General features: G+C 39.3%; 3 protein-coding genes across 6 annotated transcripts in view; 1 reads left to right on the plus strand and 2 right to left on the minus strand.

Annotated features, from left to right (window-relative positions):
• TMEM185A (transmembrane protein 185A) overlaps positions 1-16,582 on the minus strand; it is a 35,575-nt gene extending 18,993 nt beyond the window's left edge. The window contains exons 1-7 of one of the 4 annotated variants that reach the window (XM_042807458.1): positions 16,302-16,578; positions 13,426-13,602; positions 11,777-11,984; positions 9,094-9,177; positions 8,426-8,602; positions 7,964-8,087; positions 6,129-6,417 (exon numbers count right to left, since the gene is read on the minus strand). In XM_042807458.1, the coding sequence (XP_042663392.1) occupies positions 6,173-6,417; positions 7,964-8,087; positions 8,426-8,602; positions 9,094-9,177; positions 11,777-11,984; positions 13,426-13,602; positions 16,302-16,339 (1,053 nt within the window). In that variant the 5' untranslated portion in view covers positions 16,340-16,578 and the 3' untranslated portion in view covers positions 6,129-6,172. Of the gene's footprint in view, positions 1-5,323; positions 6,418-7,963; positions 8,088-8,425; positions 8,603-9,093; positions 9,178-11,776; positions 11,985-13,425; positions 13,603-16,301 lie in introns of those variants that run through there. The other 3 variants (XM_042807459.1, XM_042807457.1, XM_042807460.1) reach the window with 3 other exon arrangements.
• LOC122154849 (EOLA-like protein) lies at positions 2-2,147 on the plus strand. The gene is made up of 2 exons (XM_042807467.1): positions 2-254; positions 1,652-2,147. The coding sequence occupies exons 1-2, from the start codon at positions 2-4 to the stop codon at positions 1,867-1,869; spliced, it is 471 nt and encodes a 156-aa protein (XP_042663401.1). The 3' UTR covers positions 1,870-2,147.
• LOC116962423 (heat shock transcription factor, Y-linked-like) lies at positions 2,750-5,214 on the minus strand. The gene is made up of 2 exons (XM_032996136.2): positions 4,147-5,214; positions 2,750-3,470 (listed from the first exon to the last, which is right to left on the minus strand). The coding sequence occupies exons 1-2, from the start codon at positions 4,651-4,653 to the stop codon at positions 3,090-3,092; spliced, it is 888 nt and encodes a 295-aa protein (XP_032852027.2). The 5' UTR covers positions 4,654-5,214; the 3' UTR covers positions 2,750-3,089.
• Positions 16,583-23,889: the final 7,307 nt, after the last annotated feature.

Raw genomic sequence — 23,889 nt, forward strand, 5'->3', positions numbered from 1 at the left:
GATGAAATTTGGTTGCCTTTCCTTCCGACAGCCCTATGCAGGATTAATTTTAAACAAAGTCAAGACAGTAGAGACCCGCTGGCGTCCTTTGCTAGCAAAGTACAAGAACTGTACTATTGCTATTCATATAGCTATTAAGGACTGGGAAGATGAAACATGGAAAGCAATTCTTTTGGATAGGTTTGGTATGACACGAGAAGAAGTGCAAGGTTTGTTGGATAAAGGGGAAAAATTTGGCAGAGGAGTTATTGCAGGTAAGGAACCTTGGATTATATTTTCCAAACAAGTTTTCAATCCATTGACGTTCAGTCTAATACACGTGCTTTACATGGTTATGCTCGTTATCACATTGCTTTAACACTTACTTTAGAGAATTGGTGGTGCCTGAGTTGTGACTGGGGCGGCTATTTCGATTCCTTATCACTGTAAACTGAGGCCCATGAGGAAAGATGTAAATAAAATTTATTCTTTTTTATTGTGTTGGAAATTTGAAGTATCTTTGACCTTTAGAATATTGAATTTTAGTCAGGTTTCAGTTTTTAAAATACACTCACTTCGCTAAACTCTTCAGACTGCAACCTGAAAGTCTCTACAAGAAATAAAATTGATTCGTGCTAACTCATCAGACATTAAGATAGCATAACATTGGTTGCATATTATTTTATTTCCTGATAATAAATGTCAATTCCACACTTACTGCATTATGAGCTTAGGAACTCTTGCTGAAAACATTTTACAATACTCATCAAACGAAGTCATGACGTTGCAGTGCTTTGCATATCATATTAGAATATTACGTAAATAAATCCTGTTTCTATTCTACAAATGTCCCATTGCTGTTGTTACTTGGGCAGTGAAGTAGCTTGGTTCTATGCTAGGATGGAGTGGTGTTCCTTTGCTTATATTATGGTGAAATACAATGGATGTTGATGCACTGTATACTTACAAAGTTTTTATCCAGCACTCATTTTGCGTTCTTGTAGGTATCTTTTGTTATGGCATCTGTTTTGCATTCTCATTTGAATACCTTTAGCTATTCCTACACAACAAATTATTTCTGTCACGTATACTGAAATAATTTTTCTGTTCCAATGGAAAATTGTTAGGTACTACGTAATATGCAGACTTGTAACCTTGGCATAAATTGCACACTAAATTGTGGTGTAAGTATCAAAGCTGCTCTGAGGTTTTTTTTTTAATGTTTCTATTCTTTAAGCAATATAGAAATTCCCTTTTATGACATCAGGAATTTTCATATAGTTTAATGATTTTAAAATGTTAATGCAATAGCGTACTGATAGGAACAGAGAATTTTATTTTTAATGAAGCTGTTTCAAGGCCAAGTGTAGCTCAGGAGTTTTGGTAGCACCTGCATTTCCGTAGATGCAGGCTTCTTTTAGCAGAATCCTAGATCACTGAGTTGTCAGTATTGTAACTGCATGCTTGACCTGTTCTTCACCAACCTCAGTTCAGTCACAGAGGCTGTCTTCTGCAGTGAATGACACTGGTTTGAAGTGTGCAGGCTTCATACTGTGCTCTTCTGGTAACAAATTAGCTCTCTTGTATGTCTTCTGGGAGGCTGACTTTTGGAAAACTTTTCTCTGGGAGATCAAACAGCTATCTAATTTTATATTTTGATTTTATAACGCAGGATTGATTGACATTGGAGAGACATCACTATATCCAGAAAACTTGCCTCCTGAAAAGATTCTGGAGCTGGAGAACAGAGCTGTCCTCAGTAATCTAGAACAGAAATACTTGACTCTTGTTTCAAATCCAAGGTGGCTCCTGGAACCGATTCCCGCCAGAGGGAGAAGAGGTGTGTGGCAGGTGGACATCCCTGAAGAACTGATCCCTTCGGAAGCGTAGGTGTTGCCCCTCGCTATTCTTTTTCCTACCTAAATGCAAACTTATAATTCACAAGTCAGCATCTTGAATACCAGTGAGTTGGATTCCCTTCCAGAGCTAACCATTTGAAAGAGCCAATACATTTGAAAAACTACATCTTGTTTATTTTGCCTCGGAAGAGCAATTTTTGTGACCATTACTGGAAATTATTAATTGGTTTACTACATTCTCCCCATACACATAACTATAAATGCCCTTATTTTAAATACATGGTTGATGCATTGTGTGCCAATTTAAAACGTGTCTAAATACGATACTATCTGTGTGCATTTCCCATTATATGAAGGAGGAGGAGTTTGGAGGACCTTTCAGCAAAATGGTGCTTGAAAGCCGGCTGCCATCATCAAGAAAACATTTGTCTCACAGCCTACTCCTCTCCTTACGGTTGTGGGATTACTGAGCAAGAAATTAGCTAAGATTGGCTGGATGAGGTTTTTCCACAGAGCCTGTGTCTGTAAATAAAAATCTAGTCCTTTCTGGGAGCTTTACCTCATTTACAGCCCAGGTATAGTACATGCGCCTCTGATGGGCGGAGCAGGCTGCAGCTCTGACTTGAGAGCCTGTGTAGGAAGGCCTTTACAAGAAAAAAGGTGCTTGTACAAAATTAAAGGAAGTACTCTAACATTTCTCTTTTAAGATGAAAAGTATTAGTAATTTTTAATTCAGTATTAGATTTTCAAAGACAAGTGTGAAGAGTGACAAATAAGTCATTAATTTGGGTACTTCAAGTGTTTTTTGTAATTCACATCCTGCTTCACAATTAAAATATTTTCAACTTTGTGGAGTAAGGCCCAAGACCAGGCATAGGCACAGCTGTAAAAACAGGACAGGACAACGGGCATAGGCTTTTATTGAAACAGTTTATTGGAACACATAAGAGAGACTCTATTCCCTAGGAACGTGTCCCAGGGCGAGCCCATTGCCTGCAGGGCCGCTGTTGGGACCACACGTGCAGGGGGGCAGCAGGGGTGGGGGGGGGGTTGGCCCAGAGGTGGCCTCGGCCTGGACAGGGCAGGGGCTGCCGCCAGCACGGCTGGAGAGGCGGGAGGTGCCGGCCCTGGCGGAAAGTGGCTGTTGGGCCTGGCCGGCACGGCGGGGCCTGGTGAGGCGGCAGCAGCCCCCGGCGTGCCGGCCGGGCCGGGGCTGCTGTGCTGGGGCCAGAGGATGGAGTTGCTCCCTGCCTACTGCTCCGCAGGGTCGGCCTGGGCCAGGGCAGAGGTGTGGGCAGATGTAGAGGCACGTCTGGCTCGGGCAGCTGCCTTGGCGCGGGCAGCTGCCTTGGCGCGGCCCTTGGCGCGGCCCTTGGCGCGTGCCGTCTTCCTGGGCGCAGGGGTGCACGTGTTCTCCCTCGGAGCTGCTGCCAACGGACCGCTCTCCTCCTCGGAAGTGGTTTCCCACACAACCTCAACATCTGGTTTTCTCTTCCGGCAGCGTGCATGCAAATAATCTGTGTCTGGTGAAACTCCTGCCGCTGTTTGACTGTTTGGGTCAAAGCGTTGCTTATACTCCCTTAGCGAATATGGAAAGTATCTTCTAAAATTTGGGTTGTAGTAGAAGTGAAACTGAAAAACGCAAAGGAAAAGAGTTGCCACCACCTTGAGACTGGAAAACACAAAGATACTAGAGCTAAGAATTTGAACTGCAAAAGAGAAATGTGGCTGTTAAAAAGAGACTATCAGGGGTGGTCTAAACCTGAAGTTCAGACTCAAAGAATAAAATAGTGCTATACAATCCTGCTAAGTAGTAACCAGCTTTGTGTTTCTGCGGCTTGGTAGCAGAGATGTGTAGGATTTTCAAAAGCATACAAATGGATTTAGAAACCCAAATACCATTATTTTTCAGTAACTTCAGTGTGGAATGAACAGGTAGGTAATCATATGATGCTGACACATACCTTCTTGGCCTTCAGCAAAAAAACCCAACAAACTGCACATCTGGTACAGCAAGACATAGCAAATATCAAAAAAAAAAAAAAAAAAGTCCTGATAGGAAGGGACTGTGTTTTCATTGTATGTGTTCAAAGCAATTGGAAAGAACCAGCACGTATTTTATCAGCATTTCTACTACTCAGAAGCGCTACCTCAAAAACTCCTGGACACAAGCTGAGAAACAAGTGACCATCAGAACATTTGCTACCATTCTCATCTCCTAGGTAGTAAAGGCTTACTTAATTGGAACAGCAACCTGTCCCACTAGAATATTCTGAGAGTTAGTTTGCACATAGAGGATCCAACATACCTCCCTAGCTGCCTCTTCCGCTGTCAAGTCACTGTGCAAGCCCAATTTTGGAAAATCCCCCAGCTTTCTGGTGAATCCATGCAGCTGGAGGCAATCAGTGAAGCTTCTCATGTTCTCACTTCCAAAAATTCTCAGATGTCCTCTCCTTGCTAGTACTTCCTCTTCAAACAATTCTTCATGAATCACAACACACTGCCCGTTGTCACCCCACCAAATGGACTCAAACCGATCGCTTTCAACAACATCCCAGAGCTTCTTCAGAAAGCTGAAGCATGCAGAGACATCGCCTTTGCTAGAGCTCTCCTCCGATGAGTTCAGACACTCTCTTTTTGAGCAGGGTTGCGGAGTCAAAGTTTGTGAAGACCCTTCTTCACTTGGAGGGCCAGAGGCAGCATCACTGGCTGCTCTTTTGTCACACGCTGGATGGACAGAAGCAGTTAAGCCTGACGAATCAAATTCCTTGTCCGGAACAGAATCACATGAAGTTTCCAATGAGGAAAGCTCCATTTTAAATTCTTTTTTCTCAGTTCGAGTATATTTTTCAGCTGAACCCCAGCAGCTAGACTACCCTGCCAGACAGCCAGCTGAAAGACAGTGACCAACTGACTGAGTGTCCCAAGGGAGAATTCTCAGACATTGCTAGGACACCCGTGCTGTGCTGCTGTGACATCAGAGAGCAGTGTCTGTTTCCCAGCAACATCAAACAGCAGGGGCAATAGTACTTGCTGCTTTTCATTTACAGATTTTTTTTTTAGACTCAAAAGCCAAGTAATAAAACTGCAATGAAATTTTAAGTGTAATTATAGGGCTGCTGTGCTGAGTTCCAGCCAGTAGCTGGTCCACAGGAAAGAATAGAGGGGTCTGCAGTGTTAGGAAGGAAAGCACCACATCTCTTAAGTTTTTCAGATGTGCATGTTTCACACACGCAAAAGTGTCCATAGACTCTTTGCTCTTAATGTATGCTGACACTAAGGAAACATGATCCATGGAATTTAAGCTACTTAGTGTGGGTTCACCTAAGCACAAAGAACAGCTGCAAGGATGTGGGAATATCTGACATGCTGTTACAAACTACTGGAGTATAGCTTTCAGCTAAATTTCTCCAAAGCACATGAAAGTCCCAGAATCTGCCAAAGGAGGTTTTTCTTCAAACAAGAAAATGCTATACCAACACCAATGAGTTCCTATCTTGTAAAGTTTAATCATTTACACCAACAGTCTTACAAAGTTGGTAATGAAGACCAAGCTATGATGTTTATACCAGCTAACCAACAGCTGTAAAACCTACAACTAGTGTTTCTGGCATAGACTGCACACGCAATGCAAGAGGGAACAGCTTATTAAATAGCCAGTCTAATGGGAGAATGGTGTACATGCTGCTCAAGAATTAAAACATGAAACTGGAAAAGCTACAAAAGCAACACTTAATTTCCAAGCCAGTGCAAATGTTCAAATACTTACATGAAAATTTACATAGCTAACTCAAAAACATCATGTAAGTCGCTGTACATTCTATTTCCCCCCACCAAAAGCTTTCCAGTCTTGCCTGAGAAATGCAACACTCCTGTGCCTCTGTGGTTAAGACAATGATTGTGGCTGAACAGGAAAAAGTAGTAAGAGATAGTATACTAAGGCATCCCCAAAAAAGGATTTAAAACAGACATGGAAATCAAGTGTATATTTAGGACCTAAAAGACACCTGGAATAGCACAGGCATTTCATACAGGATTTTTAAAAAAATACTTTTAGATAATACTTATACTGTACAGGACAAGACTTTTAAACAATATATTACACTGCTAAAATGTTCATATAAATACTATACAGGCAAATGTGTAGCCAACCTGTTAGGAAAGACCACCACATATCTATGGGAAAAGCTCTCAGATTATCTTCAAGATCTCCAATTTGTGTAATCCAAGCCACTGATTCAGCCATACCTATTTTAAAGTAATTGGGACAAGGCATGAGATGAAATACATTTGTCTGTTGATTCCCAGTTCAAGTTTAATATGCTACCGTCATCTTAATCTGGCATATCAATGTTTAATTTGGGAGGTGGAATCACGTATTTTCCAGGACTCTGTGTAATGACCACTCCAGTCTTTTTTCGAAACATTGGTGCAATTTTTGGTGGTTCAGGCAGTGGTGTTTCTTCTGTTTCCTCATTATCTTCATGATGAAGATCATAAGAAATATTGCCATATTCTCGTAAGAATGGGAAAATTTCAAGCAGAAACTGGCAAAAGTCTTTGCGAATTCCAAACCACCCTAAAAAAAAAAAAAAAAAGAAATCACTTCACATTACTGCAGAACAGAATTAATTAAGTAGGCAGACTATGCAATCTTAAGTTCTCTTAATTGTCTCCATATGAACAATATAAAATTTGTTAGTGCTGCTTCTCCGTATGTTATTTATACCCATCATACAACAACATTACAGTTCAGATCATATACAGATACACATACAGAACATATACATGCATTACGTGGCTCTACATGTCTGCACGTGCGTGTCTGTATGTGTATATCCATATGTATAAATTACAGTTATACTACCACAGCAAGAATCCATTTCACTTCACTTGTCAAGCACTGCCAAGTCACATCAGTACACAGAGAAATAACACAAAAGACTTTGCATCTCAAATCAAAGCAATCAGTGCCACGTGGGAAGTCATTCACGCCAACTTCTGTTTGATCCATATAAGTTACAATACCAGAGAGAATGTGATGGCATAAGCACACACAGATTAGTAAATGTATGTATTCAGTATTCCCAAAATACTTTTGTTGTTAGCCAAATATCATGCGATGCCAGGAGTACCTCATCCTTGGTGCTACCTGTGCTAGATTAGAAAACAGTACACACTGTGTGTTTGTCTTGTATTTTGCTCTGAGGTTCACTTTGGTGAACTGTCTTTTTAAAAAAATTTACATAAGTATTGATTAACCCTACAAAAGATAAAATGGACACACTTGGCTTTCCCAAAGACTAACCTGGCCATAAATTATCAAGGGCATGCATTTAAAAAAATAAATACCACCAGTAAATTTTCCATGCAATAACAATATAAAAGTAAACTAAATATATAGAGATAAGCTTCGTCATGACCCAAGAAAGAAATTCTTAGTGTACTTCACAATCTGACCAAAACTGAAATGAGTTTATATAACAAACATCACAGCTGGTTCATTCAACTCTGAAAAATCCTAATGAATTTTACTGCCTTGTCAACAAGGAACATGAGCTGCAACACGGATGGGAAGAGCTACTCATCTGAACTGGTTCAGTAACATGAGATGGCTGAAAGTGCAAATGCTCCTTTGGGCAGTACTAGTGATAATGGGGACAAAATCCTGGTAAATCTACAGTGGCCACTCAGGCAACTGAGGTTACAACAAAACAGCAGAGAACACTATTTGGCCAAAGAGGAAAGAGACTACTAGTTCAGCCTACTAGGACAAATGCTAATTAATTTTCAGAACCCAGAGTGGAAAGATCCAGTCATGTCCCGTGAGAATGAAACCCATGGAAATAAGAAAGGGTAAAAGGCTAAGTTACAATTAAAATCCCATTGAGATTTCAAGCTGAGCCCAAGCAGAAGTCATGCTCTTACAGGAGTAAGAAAAAAAAGCAAGAGGCACTACAAACACTGAAAACTTACTAAAATGACTTGAAAACAATAGTAACAGACACATCTGAATTCTTCCATGAGAGAATATATACAAAAAAGCCCTTTTTGAAAATACAGTCTTAATAAATTACATTTAAGCCTTGAGTTTCAATCTATTTCCATGATTTTTAAATACTTACAGTGATTTCCTCCTTTTTGTCCGAATGTTGTTGCCATTAAAGTTATCAGTGAAAGCCAGAGAGGAACAAATATGGGTATAAAAGAAAAAGAATTATGCCCATCCAGTCTGTGTACTAGTAAGATCTAAATGGCAAAAAAATTATACAGTGTCAGTTTAATTGCAATACCCACTTTCAAGCTGCTGAAAACAGAGGCTGATCTCAGACCTTCAGCTTCACATAACTGTGAAGAAAAATGGTCTCCACAGAAACACGTAGTTACAGTTCCAATGTGATGCATATTTTACTCAAAAAACTTTAAAGAAACACAGGATTCTTGTTTTTCTTTCATATCTGCTGCTAATGTCTTATTCCAAAACAAAAAGCAGTGTTCTCATTTTAGTAAGTTCAAAGAGACAGAGCAACTTCATCACTCACTGAAAAAAGAACAAGATGCCTAACACTCGTCACGCCTTTTCCTACCTCAAATGTGAGCAGTGGAACTACAATTGTCATCCAGCTGACAGCCATTGTTATGTGTGTCCTCCTCTGCTCAGCAATCACATCCATAGAGCGCAAGAAGAGAACAGACCATACAATGTAATAGAGCACTACTAGACACAGAAAGGACATCAAGATCCACAGTGGAACACAAACAACCTGAAAGAAAGAGAAATTAACTGCTTTCCTCCCCCTTGACAGTGATACATTCTTATCAGTTTGATTTCTTTCAGGTGTGGGGTTTTTAAATAAAGCAAGTCTACATATTAAGTCTAAACAAGGAAAAGAAATCTAATATAATCTCTGGCAGCAATCTAATATAATCTCTGGCAGAAAAGTTTCACAAATCATATGCACCATTATGAGCAGTATCAGCTCTTTGGCGTTCCTCAGCTTTGTACGCCCCATCAAGCTGAAAGAATTTAAACTTAACTCAATGTAGTTCAACTCTCCCCCAAAGGATGAAATGACCAAAGAAGAGACTTTGTTTCCCATGACCACTGAATGAAATGCCAGACCTTCCGTGAAGGCTTGTTAAGCAAGCAAAAAAGTGATTGTGGACTCTGATCATACATTAACTGTTCCCTATAATAAATATCTTTATGAAATTCAGCATTTAACCAAGGATAAGAACAGAACTTGTTACATACAAGCCATGGCCATCTGATGATCTCATCTAGTCTGAGTGCAATAAATATGAACTGTAGAATATTGACTGAACACAAGATTTCCAGCTAGAAAAAGAAAAAAACATTAGTTAACTCTTTGCGTGATAAAGCCATTTCCAAGATGAGCGAAGAATCTGTCAAAGGACTTTTCTAACTCCGTGCTAATCACTGCAATACAGAACATCATTTGCATTTACACTAGGTATTACTAAGTACCCCTAAATTTGGGAAGCTGTGATCCCAACAGAGTAACTGTAGAAGCAGCTGTCCCCTGAGGAAAGACCTTCCTGGTATTAAAAAAAAAAAAAAAAAGAAAATCACTACCTGCAACACTTAGAGTGATTAGAGAAATAAAAGCCAAACTAATCAGACTGAAAACAGAAAGTTTAACAGTCCCAGATCTACTGGGGGGGGGGTGGGGGGAAATACATTGAATACTGGAAGATAACATCCAGATTCATTCATTTACATGAATTTACATTATACATTCATCTGTATAACAGAGATATTTGAAATTACACTGAAGACACTTAGGTTATGAGGCTATACAAAAAAGCAATACTTCTCATTAAAAGTGTTAATGAAAGCTTTCTGTGTGTTCTCCTTCCCACTAGGAGAACTAACCCTAAATGATACTTTTTTTAAAAAAATGAAGTTTGTGTCTAGCTTGAACAAAGTAGAACAATGAAACAGACTTGGCAAGATTCCTCCCAAAGTTTATGGGCAGCCCTACATGGGTAGGAATTTCAAAGATCAGAGAATTATTATCTGAAAAGACTAACTGAAGCTCTTAAGTTAGAAACATTTTCCAGTTTAAAAAACCCACAGAGTTATGTAGGGCATCTTTGAAATGTAGTATTTCCCAGAACGCGCATATATGCTTTTCACTAACATATGATTGTTTACTACAATCTCTTGGATAAAGGCCTTTGAAATTCACAGTACAGGGTGTCAAAAGTCCATCAGGCAGCACTTCAGAGACTGCATGGAAGTCTCCACTGTTGAAGTAAAGGTTAAAGAGAGTGGAAAACTAGATTTAAAATAATTTTTTACCACTGGCTTTCTCAAAAAAACTAACCACCAAAAAAGCCCACACTCAAGCATAAGACCAAGAAACCTGAAAATTACAAGAGCAAATAGAGAGAAAAATAAATCATATGATCAATTACTGTAAATAATTTTTAGAATCAAATTACATTTGATCTATATATTGCAAGCGCAAGTATATTTGGAGTGGCTAAGTTCATAATTTAATGAATTCAATGTGCCTTAAATAAATGGTGCTTTATTGACTATAAAAATAGTATAACACATAAATGAAATTTTTTTCCTGAGCCCACCATATGTAGACAAAACCCCACCATGTACTTAATGATCACCTAATCAGTTTCAGAATAGGAACAAGCAGACAAATATATTTTAGATTAAATAATTATGAAAATAACAAACAACTACTTTCATTACTCATGCCAAAAATGAATATCCTGGATTAAAGACGGGCCCCTCTTATGCTTCCATGAAATGAAAGGGAAATACTTATATCTTCCCAGAGTAAAAAGAAAGGAAAGTAGAACACAGTAAATGAAGATGACAAAACAGTAAAAGCTGACACTTCCACTGAGTAACTTATTTTGAGACAGCTGTTGCCTTTTAGGGGTGAGTGGATTCCATTTTTTTCTGCCAGTACTTTGCAGCTGTGAACTCATCTGTAAATCAATAGTTAATCAAGCATCATCCAGTAGAAGGCAAATACTTTTACACAAATTTTGCTTTTAGGAATGGTTAACTGTGAATGGAAGTCTGTAAAATTAAATTCCATTTGCAATATTTTTAAATCATCATTTTAAGATATCAGTTTATCAGCCATCCTAGCAATCCACTAAGCAAAAATGTTTCTCTCTGGAGATAAACTTGGCTTATGCTAATGTTAGAGAAATAGTCTCTTGAAATTAAAAAAAATGAAAAAGCTGAACTTCATCTAAAAATCATAAATGTTAATTGTCATGGGGCAGTTTGGGGACATAGCAAAAAAATATCCTTGAAAAATATCAATACAATAAGAATTCTAAATTTACTGAAAATGCCACAACCATGGGAAGATCCTGAGAATCCTTGTGAAGTTCTTCCAAAACAAAAAGCAATGAATTGGAGAAGAAAGAAGATAGAGGCAGAAAATAACAAGCTACTGGCTTATGCCTACCATCTGTATTTTCAAATTAAAGATTAAGCACACAGACTGGGATAGTAAGAAATTTTCAACCCTAATTATCTAGGGCTCTGGAAATTCAATTCTGCCTAAGGACAGTGCTTAGTATCAATGCAATTTTCTTCAGCAATTTCTGTTTTAGTGTCTAGTATTAGTCCATATTGCAGAGTTTGTGGTGAGTTCTTTTAACACACAATAATAAAATGGTAGGTTTAAAACATGGTGCAATTTGGTAGTTAAAAAAAAAAAAAACAACAAAAAAAAAAACCACACCAACAAAACTGTAAGAGATTAGAAAAAAATATATTATTCCTGATCCTGAATTTTCACTCTAGCAGGTCAGTGCAAGCAATTCAGCTGATGCAGTTATCCCTGTCAGGCTTTACTGAGAGATGATAACAGAATAGATACAGAGTCTCACATCACCACAAATTTTACCCCTAACAAATGAAGCATTACCTCCAGAGACCTGTCATGTCGGAATCCCCACACACATGCTGCAACTGACACTGGAGATACAAAGAATAAGGGCATGAAGACCAGAAGCCAGAAATGGGTTCCTCTTTCAATTCTGTCACACACCAGAACTTCAAACATCAGCAAAAGCAGGTGGATGCCTACAGCAATTAACATAGCTTTGAACTCCACACAGGTTTCTCCTTCAGCTCTAAAGAGAGTATAAGGAAGCATTCAGTTTACTTGTCAATACAAAAGCACTCTTTCCTGCAAACATCCCAGGAGACTTTGTTTACAATTGTAAAGTTTCATCTATCAACACTTGTTTTTAATAAACCTACACATTATGCCCAAATAGTCACTATTAAAATACACTCCTAATGATGTAACAGGATTTCTTGCCCATAAAGCTGCACATTTAAAGTATCTTACTCAAAGGGGGCAGTGGGATTTTTACAACTTGAAATTTTTCTAAGCATTCCACAGTAGTGCAATTAAAACAGGATTTCTTTGCTACTATGTAAACACTCAGATATCACACAGGCTGTTAGGAAATAAGCTACATCTAAAATTATCTGTTTGCTTCCTGCACCAGCTTTCATTGAATCAACACCTTTCCCCAGAATTTTTTTATTCACAGAAATCAGTGTGTTGCAACAGATTATTACCTATTACTAAAAAGAAAAATGCCTGTAGAATAGCAGCACACAGAGAGAAACATTTTTTCCTACACAAGTAGGACCATTACTAGAAGGGGCAAGCAAGACCAGAATCACACAAAATAGCATATCAGAATGACAACGGGGCACAAAATTTTTCATTTAATATTCACCATAGATAGAAGAGAGGATTGATTTTATTGCACTTCATTTAAGGTAGTTTTTATTATCCCCTATCATGTTCAAATTCACATCTTACTGATAACCAAAAAAGTAAACTCTGATGATATGAAGGTCTTATAGTTATTTTACCCTTGATTGACAATTAAAATATCAATGTTAAACAACTTCAACAAAAATGAAAGGCATTTTACAGAATTTGTTCCCACAACCATCTTTCTTTGCAAATGTTGCACATTTGCCTATATTACTGTATTAAACTACTTGAATATTTCTTACAAAACTGTAACTAAAGTCTGAAAAATTTCTCTATGTTCATGGCATATTCAGGAATTACTGAATATTCACGTATATGTTCAGTGAGGTTATACGCACACCAAGGAGAAAAAAAAAAAAATCATTCTTCAGGCTGATCTGTACATTTCAGGAAACTGATTTAGAAAATACTACAATTGAATACAGTATATTCCTAGTGCATATGAAGATGCATATTTCTATATGGCTTATACTAAAGCAAAGAATTCCCAATGTTCTAACAGAAAAGTGCAAAAAGTTACTCAGAGAAGTTTTAGCTTCCCAAAGACAATATTGTTGAAGCTTGTGATAAACTGTTGCAACTAGGCGTAAGACATCCATAGCTGCTGCATAAAACTGCTCATACACACTAGAGGTTATGGTAATTATTTTAAACATGTTGAAAACAAACCCGGATGCTATATCTTATGTTGTTAAAAAACCTGTTTATTAATTCGAATCATTATGGGAAACACATTATGTTCTCGCTGTTTTGCAAAATAAATATCCTCAACTTACCGATACTGTGGGTTTCGGGCCCATACTCCTGTTCCCACTGAGGCACCAACAATCACCATTAACTTCCATAGCCATATTGGAGCAAATACAGCCCAGTAACTCCATTGAATTTTGTCATCCAGACGTAGAGAGAGCAACACAGAAAAAAGCAGCAGGCAGGCGTATATAAGAAATTTGCTATTAAACAAACAAAAAAACAGAGTCAGAAATTAAGGCAGACAACTTAACATGAGCTTAGTAGAGAACAAGAAAATCAGTCATAGCTCAAATTTAATCATGATCCTTCCCAACAGAAAATGTGTGTCAAACTTCTTTGCAAAGAATCAAGTAAGTTCTGAAGAGTCAAATATTTCATCATAAATACAGCACGTCATCTCTTTCACTTATAAAAGCATTGCTTCAAGGGAACACATCAGAAGCATTCTTGCATGACAAACTTAATGAATGGACATCTATAAATAGTTCCCTCCCACAATGATCCAGTCAGGAGCTGCATTATTAGAGGCTCAGAAATATACCAGTTGTACGTGTTTTCAGAAAATGTGTTCTTTCATACAAATCAAGCGAGATAGTTTTTGATGTTCAAACTTAAGTTACATAACTTATGTAATTTTATCCACACTATCTTTAACTAAAGATTAAAGGCTATTACATATTGTAATAAGACAGACTTCAGAGATATTTTTTAATTTTTACATTCAGTTAAAAAAAAAAAGCAACATTATAGGGAAAAAAATCCCAAACCATAACAGGTTAAATTCTCAAAGTTAGTGTACAGAGTGGAGTTTCTAACTGGAATACTGAGGATGGTGCTTGCAAGTTTAAAATAGTTATGTTGATATATCTTATAAACTAGTGAACCTAAGAATGAATAAATGTATCCAGAACACTTGAGAGCAGTTGCACAGCAATTGCTTGTACCACCAAAAAATCAGACAAAGTAATTACATAGTGCATGATTTCCTCAGACTACAGGAAGGGAAAGTCACCCACCCATTCACAGGAGGATCACAGGCTGCTTTATAAAACAGGCTTCAACACCACTTCAGTGAAGTAATTATATGTATTTTAAAACACTAACCTAAGGAACAGAGAAAATACTTGCTATAGAGTAAAGCAGCAAGTCAGGAATACTACCCTTACTCCAACAGCACAACTCAAACTACATACTTTCACTCTCATCAAATAATAAAACATTCATTAGATCAACATGGCCTCGTTTGGATATCAAACTGCTTTGTCTCTATTCAGAAAAAGTGTTTCAGCTGCTCCTTAATAAGAAAAAGCAGTGTTATTGTGCCAGCATCTCCTCTCATGCTTGATGAAACTACCTCGGGATAGGATAATATAAAAGTCACTCTTCACAGCAACAAAAGAGATCCCTCAGCTTCCTAGGCTATTCATACTTTTCTAACATTCAGCATTTGTGTAATTTGTACTTTGCTGGGCTCCTCAATAAATACAGAAGTAAAACATCATGTAGTAAAATACCACTGCTCCCTGAGTGTTCCAGTAAACATCAAAACATTCAAGATTAAGTTATCTGCACAACATTCAGCTTGCTCATTCATCGTGTAGACAGCATCCAAATATGCTGCAAGCATCTCTTAGCAATAACAAAACTTTACAAGCTTCTGGAACTTCTGTTGCTAGTTTTCCATTACTTCCAACCACACATATTTAAAATGTTTATTTCAACCTCTCTGCAACAATGCATTTCCTGAAGCATTGGTTACCCTTCTGTTTGTCTGAACAACTAATTGAACACAGCTTTTAGTAATTACAATCAAGTAGGGCCTCTTTTACAAGCAAGATTTTTCCAGGACTCTCAGTATTTCATGCCACCCTACACAAGTGACTTACAGGCCTTTATTCTGTGGTCTTAAAATACTTGGTAACAGAAAAAACCAGTAAACTCATTCTCTCAGCTTCCTTAAAAAGTTACATGTGTCCATACTTGCTTGGCAAGATAGCAGAAGCCCAAGTTGTAGGGACTATGATCTTGTTAACGTTAAGAGAGCCCAGAGTGAACAATCACCATCAACCACTCTTGTCTAGACTAGAACTGTTAAACACCATGCCCTCATACCTGCAAAGAATGAGCCTTAACTATAAGATAAATGCTTGTGCTGAAGCAGAAGGCAACTGTTTTCCCGTATAAAGCTTTATACCCCCAATCATCAAGTTGCAAAATTCAAAAACCAGAATGAGACTCGGGAGTAATTTGAGAAAGTTACATAATAAAGCAAAAAAGATGACTGGCACCGGGCCTGGAAACCAGATGACGGATGCCTCGTTCACAGCCGCCCAGATCGGGACCCAGCCGAGGGGGCTCACGCATCGGCACCCACGGCCGTTCGGAAGGCACCCGGCCGCAACAGCGGGGGCGGAGCGCTCCCGGCGCCGCCGGTACCGGAGCGCTCCCGCCTGCCGCGCCGACACTGAGATCCGTTGAAACGCTGAGGGGTCACACACCTCGACGCTGCTCCAGCCCGGGCCGGCGCCGCTCCCCAGCGCGGCCCCAGGTAACGATGCCGAAGCAGGTTTCCGCCCCAGACGACTCGCCGCGCTGAGCGGCTCTAACGCGGGGAAGCGAGAGGAGCCGGCCCCGGCGGTGCTCCCCCCCCGCGCCCCCGGCTCCGCCTCGGCCTGGCGGCAGCTCGGGCCCCGCCGCGACGCCGCTTCCGGCCGCGTCCCGCTACCGGCGCGGGGGAGGGGAGCCTCCGGCCAACAGCAGCGCTGCGCTGGGGCACAGAACCGCCGGGACCAGGCCGGGTGCCGCCCCGCCACCGCGCAGACCGGCGGCAACCCACCCAATGAGCCCTGACGAGACGGCGCGGCCCGAGGCCTCCCGTTAAGTGACGGGCCGCCCTCACCTAGGGTTGAAATCCTGGAACAAGCCGCGCAGGTTCATTGCGGCTCGACCCTACGCCCCCGCCGCGCTCTACCAGGCAGGCATGGCGCCGCCGCCACCGGAGCCTGGCCTCGCCGCCGCTCCGCCCCCGCCGCGATCTACCAGGCAGGCATGGCGCCGCCACCACCGGAGCCTGCCCTGGCCTCGTCGCCGCTCCGCCCCCGCCGGAACCGGGCAGCCCGCGCATGCGCGCCGCCCGCCAGGCCCCTACGACGGTGTTCATCTGCCGGGAAACGGGCAGCCCGCTTTACCGGGCTTCACGGGCTGGGGTTGCGCATGCGCTCACCGCCGGCTGGCTCATGCGCTCTAAGCAAGGCGGGCGCTCTGCCAGCAGATGGGCCGGCCCGTCACCTCCCTGCCCGAGTCGGCGCCCGGCCCTCGTCTCGTCTCGTCTCTCCCTTGCCAGCCCTCCCGGCGGGCGGGGAGACCCCCGCCACACACCCGCAGGAACGAGGCTTGTTTGGGGCCCTACCCGAGGCCTGGAGGGTCGGGGTGGTGGCTGGCGGGCCTGCCGTTCCCCACCGGGAGAAGGAAAGGGGTGGCCCGGGCCTCTCCCCGCTGCAGTTGCCTGTGGGGAGCTGGGCCGAAAGCGGGACCTCCGCAGCGGCCTTTGGGGCATATGGCGGTGTGGGCTGGGTATTTAGGGAACAGCTGTACTAAAGGTTGTCATAATCCGGTACTCACCGAGAAATGTTTCAATTATATATTAAAAAAAAAAAAAACCAAACTGGTTAACTTTGTTTTGGGGAATCAGTATGGCCTTTTTTGGCTTATGTTTAAAAAGGTTTTTGATGGACTAGTACAATTCTGCAGTCTTTACTGGAGAAAAATAACACCATACAATATATCAGACTGTGTGGTAAAGAACAGTATTTCTCTCCGGGACCTTTGTAGACTTAAATTTGTGTTTACTTTGTGCTTCAGAAAGCCTAGGTGCACTGGCTGCTCACATTCGGTCTCTGTTGGGAGGCTTGCTGCAGAGAAACGTCAAGGAACATCCTTCTCTTACAACCCCAGAGTCCTGTCCTCAATGTTTATCTCATGTTGTTTCCTTTTAAATTTATGACTGCATTTCAAAAGTTAAGCACTGAGCTTGGTTATTTTAAAAATATGGGCTTAGATAATCTCTTCTGATTCTGTTCAAAATGTCTTATTTGTTACCTGTTCATTTGTGTTTTATCGCACATTTCAGTAAGTTTAGACTGTGTTCTATGTGTTAGTAGGAATATATATCAGACATTCTTCAAACTATAGTGAAGCCAAGCCCGGATGATCTGGAGGCAGATTTTGTTTATTATGTTGCCACTTAGTTTCTGCTGCAATTTGTGATATGGCTGTTGTCAGAAGTAGGAATGGATGAGTCTTTGACAAATTTTCTTCTTTTCAGTCACACTGGAATAACACCTAGGAATGCACCCCTCTCAAACAACCTTTTTTATGACTGGTTTTCCTTTGTATGCTCATATTGGAAACATTCACCTCACTATATTTGTTTAAATGTCCAGCTGATTTTTAGGGCACTGATACGTAATGCTTGTTTAAACTTATGCCCAGCAAATTACTAGTAAATCTCAAAGTGTTATTTTAAAGATGGAAAAAAATTAGGTTAATTTATTTATGCAGCAGTACCCAGGAAGTTGCCTGGAGAACTAAAAGCAGTCTTCATGTGTTTTTTAGCTCTGTCCTTAGGCTGTACTCATGCCCAATGGAATACAAAAGTAACATGGAGAAGGAGAGAGTTTTTCTCCCAGCATTCTTTTAAACTACATTATTATCAGTAATCTGTCTTCTTTGGACATGATTTCAAGAGTTTAGTTCTGATTTATTATTGTGGAAACTGCCTGTACAATACACTTCCTTATTACTCTAGATATGAATCAATGTGCACAATATAGAAAAGCAAAAAAATAAGTCCATTTTAAAGAGGCTGAGGCCTACATTAATTGCATATTCTGGACTTAATCCCATCAACCTTTAGAACATTCTTGCATCAGGAAAAATGTTGAAAGTGGTGCAGATAGTGATTAAATGCTCAGAAAAAATTGTCATAAAGTAGTTGAGGGTATTTCAAAGACTGTGAGATCACTTAATTAGGTTATGTATGTACCCTCTTGGAGACGAAATATTAGGTACTGGAAGACTCTTCAGCCAAGCTAGGAGAGGCATAACAAGAAACAAGGCTGAGGAGTTCAGCTAAACAAATATTGGTCAGAGAGGAGAGAGCTGGGATTTCTTTTGTCTTTTTTGTTTTCTAAGTGAAAGTATTTAACTGTCAGAACAAATGAACCCCGAGGAACAGGAGATTTTTAATTTTTAAATTAAGTCCAGGTGCCCCTCTGGAAGATATATGCTAATCAAACTCAAGTCAATGAGCTTGACTGTAGCAAGGGTTATGAAATTATATAGCAGATCAGGATAGATTATATGATGAGTCTGTATTGGGATAAATTATATTATGACTTGGAACTGAAAATCCCCATAGTTTTTCACTAATCAAGATTACATTGCAAGTGAAATGCTAAAAAAAAAAAAAAAGAAAAATTCAGTCATATCTTAAGCTCTCACTTCTGCAGAAAGATGAAAAAAGGACTGAAAATTAAATGGTCTAAATCTTCATCCAGTGCTAACAGGACTGGTAATTTGTATCAACTAAGAAGCTAGGCTTACATGCAATGTGATTTATTAAATGCCATAGCTACTTGTAGCCCTTGACAGAATTCATTAGCTAATACAATCTACTCAAAGATGTGACTCATCTGGAGATATTCACTGGCAAATTGTAGATACAATTTTAATTCCATTGGCAACAGCACAAATAGCTGACAGACTTCCACACCAGGAGCTTTCTGCACAATATATTCAGCTGATAAGGCAAGGGTATGTCAAAGGCTACAAGGAAGCAGGAATATGCCAGCACAAGAAATGGCAGTGGGGAGGGTGTGTGAGGAGACTGGTAAGAAATCAGGATGAGAGAAAAACAAGAAAACATAATGGAAGAAAGGAAAAAAGGATGAGGGCTAGGCAGTCTCCAGAGACTGATAAGATGAAAAGTTCCCATATGATAGGACCTGTGGCAGGGCAGTGCGCCAGCTTCTAAGGAGCCAAAGAATTGCCAGGCTTAAAAAATTGGAAACTAGAACCTTGGTTTTCGTTCTGCTTTTTCAAAAGTTGAGCTTTACTCGTTTGGAAAAGAGAACAATTATGCATTATGCATTATCCAAGATGAAATACATCTATTGCAACTCATAAGGAAGCTACTAGACAGGATGGCACCTGTAAACACGATCCTCAACCAGATGCAATCATAAAACAAAGTCAAAATAATATTAACAAGGAATTATCTTAACTTGAGAACTGTTAATAATTCAGAAGTCCAATAAAGCAGCATGCCATTTCTAAGAATATTTATGAAAGTCTGTAGGAGTAAATCAAGAAAGATTTCTTCTACAGTTACAATGTTTGGCTGACTGCCCAGGCAGCAAAATAATTCACATGAAGGACAAAGAATGAGGAAATAAATCCCTAGTTACAGAAAACATGATAGAGATGAAGCTAAAAGAAAAAGGAGGTAAGTAGACAAAGAAAACAGCTCTTTGCTGTTGGACCCAACCTGCAGGTGCCACAGCTGAGAAACCCTCCACTCACTGTATCTGCTTTTCCCCTCTAAAGAAATATATAGCAAATTTAGCCCCCCCTCCATCCAGCAGTTCACTTTCAAGTAAATCTAATAGCACAAAAATGAAAATTACTTTCTCAATCTCAGCAATTAATCCACGTTCCTTCACAATGTGATTCAAAAATTTATAGTGCTGCAAGAAAACAGCTGATACTTTATAGTAAAAACTCCATATTAGAGTAGGTAATGAGAAAACAACAGCAATACCTTTGACCCCTGGATACATCAAACAATTTGCCTTTCGATTCTAACTTGATTCCTTTGAGATTTAGGATGATCTGTTTGCCCCTTTTCTGGTTAATAGGAGATACAATATTAGACAGTTTTGTATTAGTTGTTACATCCTAATTTTTTGCGCCTTAAATTGGATGTTGAAGCTGTGACTTTCATATAACCTGAAACCCCAACTATATCATTATCCATGATTAAATTCGTGGTTAAGCTCAGGTGACATACCTCTTACAGTTACCTCAGAAAAGCTAGGGCTAAATTTTTGACTTGAAGTCAAGTAACTGGCAGTAGGGATTTTAGGAGCTTAGATCTTTTGGTGGTCTTGGGTTTCTTGATTGCTATGGCTAGATATTACACTTCTGAGGGTGCTGTTGAGGAGAGTTGGGCAGCAAAGAAAAAACAAGGTGTTGTCTGAACTTACAAGATTTCTCGAGTTTATATTTTATGGTGATTTAAGAGTGGGAGGAGGAATAAGGGGAAGAGATAAAAGAAGCAGCAAGTCATCTGCTTTCTGTTAAGACTTCCTGTCAACTGCTGGTTGAGACTTGAACACTAGGAATTGAACTGAATCCCCTGACATAGTTTATTTTGGAGACCAAACACATTTTGTTTTCATTTCATTTATCTAGTTCCTCAAATTAGTTCAAAGAGTCCTATATAGTATATATTTTATAGACACTGCCATTACTGCTTTCATAAGCCATCTACTTGGATTCTTATTTTGCTTAAAAAACATAAACCAGGAGGTTCCCTATCCTTGACTGGCCAAAGTTAAGTGAAGGAAAAGAAAACTGAATCAGCCGTCTGATTTGTCAAGCTTGCTTTTCTACTGACAGTCAGCCTTGGCTCCTTTCTAACATGCTTTGTAATTCATGTGTCCTGTTTGCTTTACAGACTTTCAAAGTGTCACTGTTAGATGACTGGAATACAGTAACATTTAAAGGGAAGACAGCAGTTCAGTAATAATTGACTTATGTGGCTGGCAGCATAGCCATGAACTGTTTCTAGGATCATCTTTCACAGTCTATGACAGAGCATCTGACTGTTTACAAAACCAAATCTCCAGGTTTGAAAAGCCCCATTTGAATTTATGTTGATGTAAAATCAGGCCTTACTGTTAACATTTATTCACAGAATAAACAGATTGACCAATAATCGACAGAGATCGCTCAATCTATTATAAAATCCTTAGACAAGTCTGTAATTTTGCACAGTTAAAACCAGTAATGATCTAATATCTACACAGATGTTACTGTCATTGGCATTACATGCAGCTGCTTAGTTTTTAAATTAGGGCCTTTGGTTTCAATCAAGATTTCAATAATTTCTGTAAGAATATTGTTATGTGTCCTGTTTGGGAAGTTAAAGGGCAAAGGCTTTAAATCATTCTATTTGCATCTGTCTATTGGGTACTGTGCCCCTAAATTAATATCCTCCAGCCTGAAATCTCTTTGTAGGAAGTTGCTACATTAATGCCAACTAGGATTGTGATGTGAAGCAAATTATACTAATAAAACAGTATGAATTTCATAAACTGTTCTGTCAGTGGGATGCTAGAAAATGCATTGTTGTGCAGCTGTTTGGCCAAAGCAAGATTTGACACAATGTTTTGACATCACCTGCAAAAGATTTATCTGGTTTAATTGCTACAGCTTCAAAATTACTAATTTTTTATGAAGCTCTATGCTTGAGCTTTCTGCCACCCATTTCCCTTCCACTGTGTTTAGGAGCTGTTGAAATAAAGCTGGAAAAGAAGGCATTGGATCATTTATCTATAAATAAATTCTATCAATCTCCTAATAATGGTGATTTATCAGAGTCAATGCTTTCCTTCAAGGCCTTTTTAATTCCATTAGGCTTTGATGGTATATCAGATCACATATATTGTCCTGGCAAAATTAATATAATGTTCTATTCTTAAAACCCTTGCATAGTATCCAGCACAAAACATGACTCTTATTTGCTGTTGTTTAACTTTCAGCCCTATCATGTTATCAGGCTACTTGGACCAGCTGAACCCATAACCATTTAAACAAGTTCCATAAATTTCTCAGTGCAGATATGATTTTGAGAAAAGAAGGAAGTGGCCTCTGCAGGAAGACACCAACTGAGATATTCAGTTCCAAGAGACAAAGGCTATTTAAGAGAGCTTCAGCCACACAGAAAACTGAATAAATTAGATTTTTGCTATCATATGCACAGGGAGATGTTAGAGATGTTATCAGCCTTAAAAGAGTAAGAACAACCTGCAAGTCTCCTAGGCCCTCCTCTCATACCAAATCGGTGCTGTGGGTGCCATAACTGATATATCTGCCAGTCATGAGGGTTTAGAACTATGGATGCTTTCAGTGACATCTCAATTGTCACTGAAGCAGCATGGTTTTCTCTTGTATTTTTAACTTTTGGCATAACTCCTGTGCCAGATAATTTGTCAGGTCCCGACAGCATTGGAGATTTCACTACATAGAGACCAACAAACTGTCCCCATAGTAGCTTTGTGGTGACTGAAGTGGGAGCCCAGTATGACTCATGAAAATCAGTAGTGGTTGTACCCTTACTGACTCAAATGAAGTGAGGGAGGTCTGGTTTGTGTTAACTGGAGGACACGGGTCAACCTGACCTGGGTTTAGGTTTCTTTAGTTTGACCACTCTGCTATAGTAATCAAGTATTTTAGGTAATGTTTTCTTCATTAATTAAAAGTCAACAAATCCAGGAACTAGAGAGATTTGATTATTTGTTGCTTCCTTTAATGGCTTTTTCAAACACTGTCACTATGCGACTTCTTCATTGATATTCCTGTCACATGTCTCGGAGAGTTTTTGTTTTTTAATCACTATTGAACTTTGTCTGTTCAAGTTAGCACACTGCTGATTTTCATATTTTCTTTCAACTCACACTTTGTTCTTGTTTAATTGCCAAAAGTAATAGTCATCCAAATTCTAAACACAGCTAACCAAAGTGCAGATTTTCTGCCTTGCAGTAGTTTATTCTATGACTAGAATTTACCATTTTTTTTTTTTAATAGGAAAGCATCACATCTCTTTGCTATTTTTAAATTTTTTAATGTTTATCATTACCAAAAAATGTATCTGCAGCATAAATGCCCTTATATAAGCAGAAAGGAGAACATTTAATTTGCAGTATTTTTGAATAAGAAATTATACAAATTTAGAGTTGGGAAAAAATTCATTAAGTAGTTTATGTAATAGAAATACATAATCTGATTGGTTTACCTTTAAATGTTGCATTTAATTTTAATACAGTAAACTAAGACTGATTGTACAGGTAAAATATTTGAAATAAAATTCCCATGGTTTTGATATAAAATTTATTATATGGTTGACCAATACCATCATCTTAGTCCTATGCAAAGTAATTTAATTCTATAATTTGTGTTCTTATCAATGAAAATTATAGAGATGTTTAAAATGAGGTTTCTAAATAATTTAAAAATTGCAGTACAGTTCTGCTTGTGTATTCTCTAAAAATGCTATGGTTTTTGTTAACTTCTACTTCACCTCTACTTGATCAGTCCTGCATGTTATAAAGGGAATGCAATTTGAGCTTCACGTTGACCTGATAATTTATGTGAAAAGACCGACTTGTCAACTGTTATGAAAATAAGGAGCTCTTGTCTTCACT

Source organism: Tyto alba, unplaced genomic scaffold (assembly GCF_018691265.1).
Source record: "Tyto alba isolate M040663 unplaced genomic scaffold, T.alba_DEE_v4.0 Super-Scaffold_5, whole genome shotgun sequence".
NCBI classification, from domain to species: Eukaryota; Metazoa; Chordata; class Aves; order Strigiformes; family Tytonidae; genus Tyto; species Tyto alba.

Bases quoted from the DNA above. Each gene is read 5' to 3' on its own strand.
- LOC122154849 (XM_042807467.1), top strand. From the start codon at position 2: ATGAAATTTGGTTGCCTTTCCTTCCGACAGCCCTATGCAGGATTAATT. The intron at 255-1,651 runs GTAAGGAACCTT...TTTATAACGCAG, and splicing joins TGGCAGAGGAGTTATTGCAG to GATTGATTGACATTGGAGAG.
- LOC116962423 (XM_032996136.2), bottom strand. From the start codon at position 4,653: ATGGAGCTTTCCTCATTGGAAACTTCATGTGATTCTGTTCCGGACAAG. The intron at 3,471-4,146 runs GTATGTTGGATC...TGCGTTTTTCAG, and splicing joins CGGAAGAGGCAGCTAGGGAG to TTTCACTTCTACTACAACCC.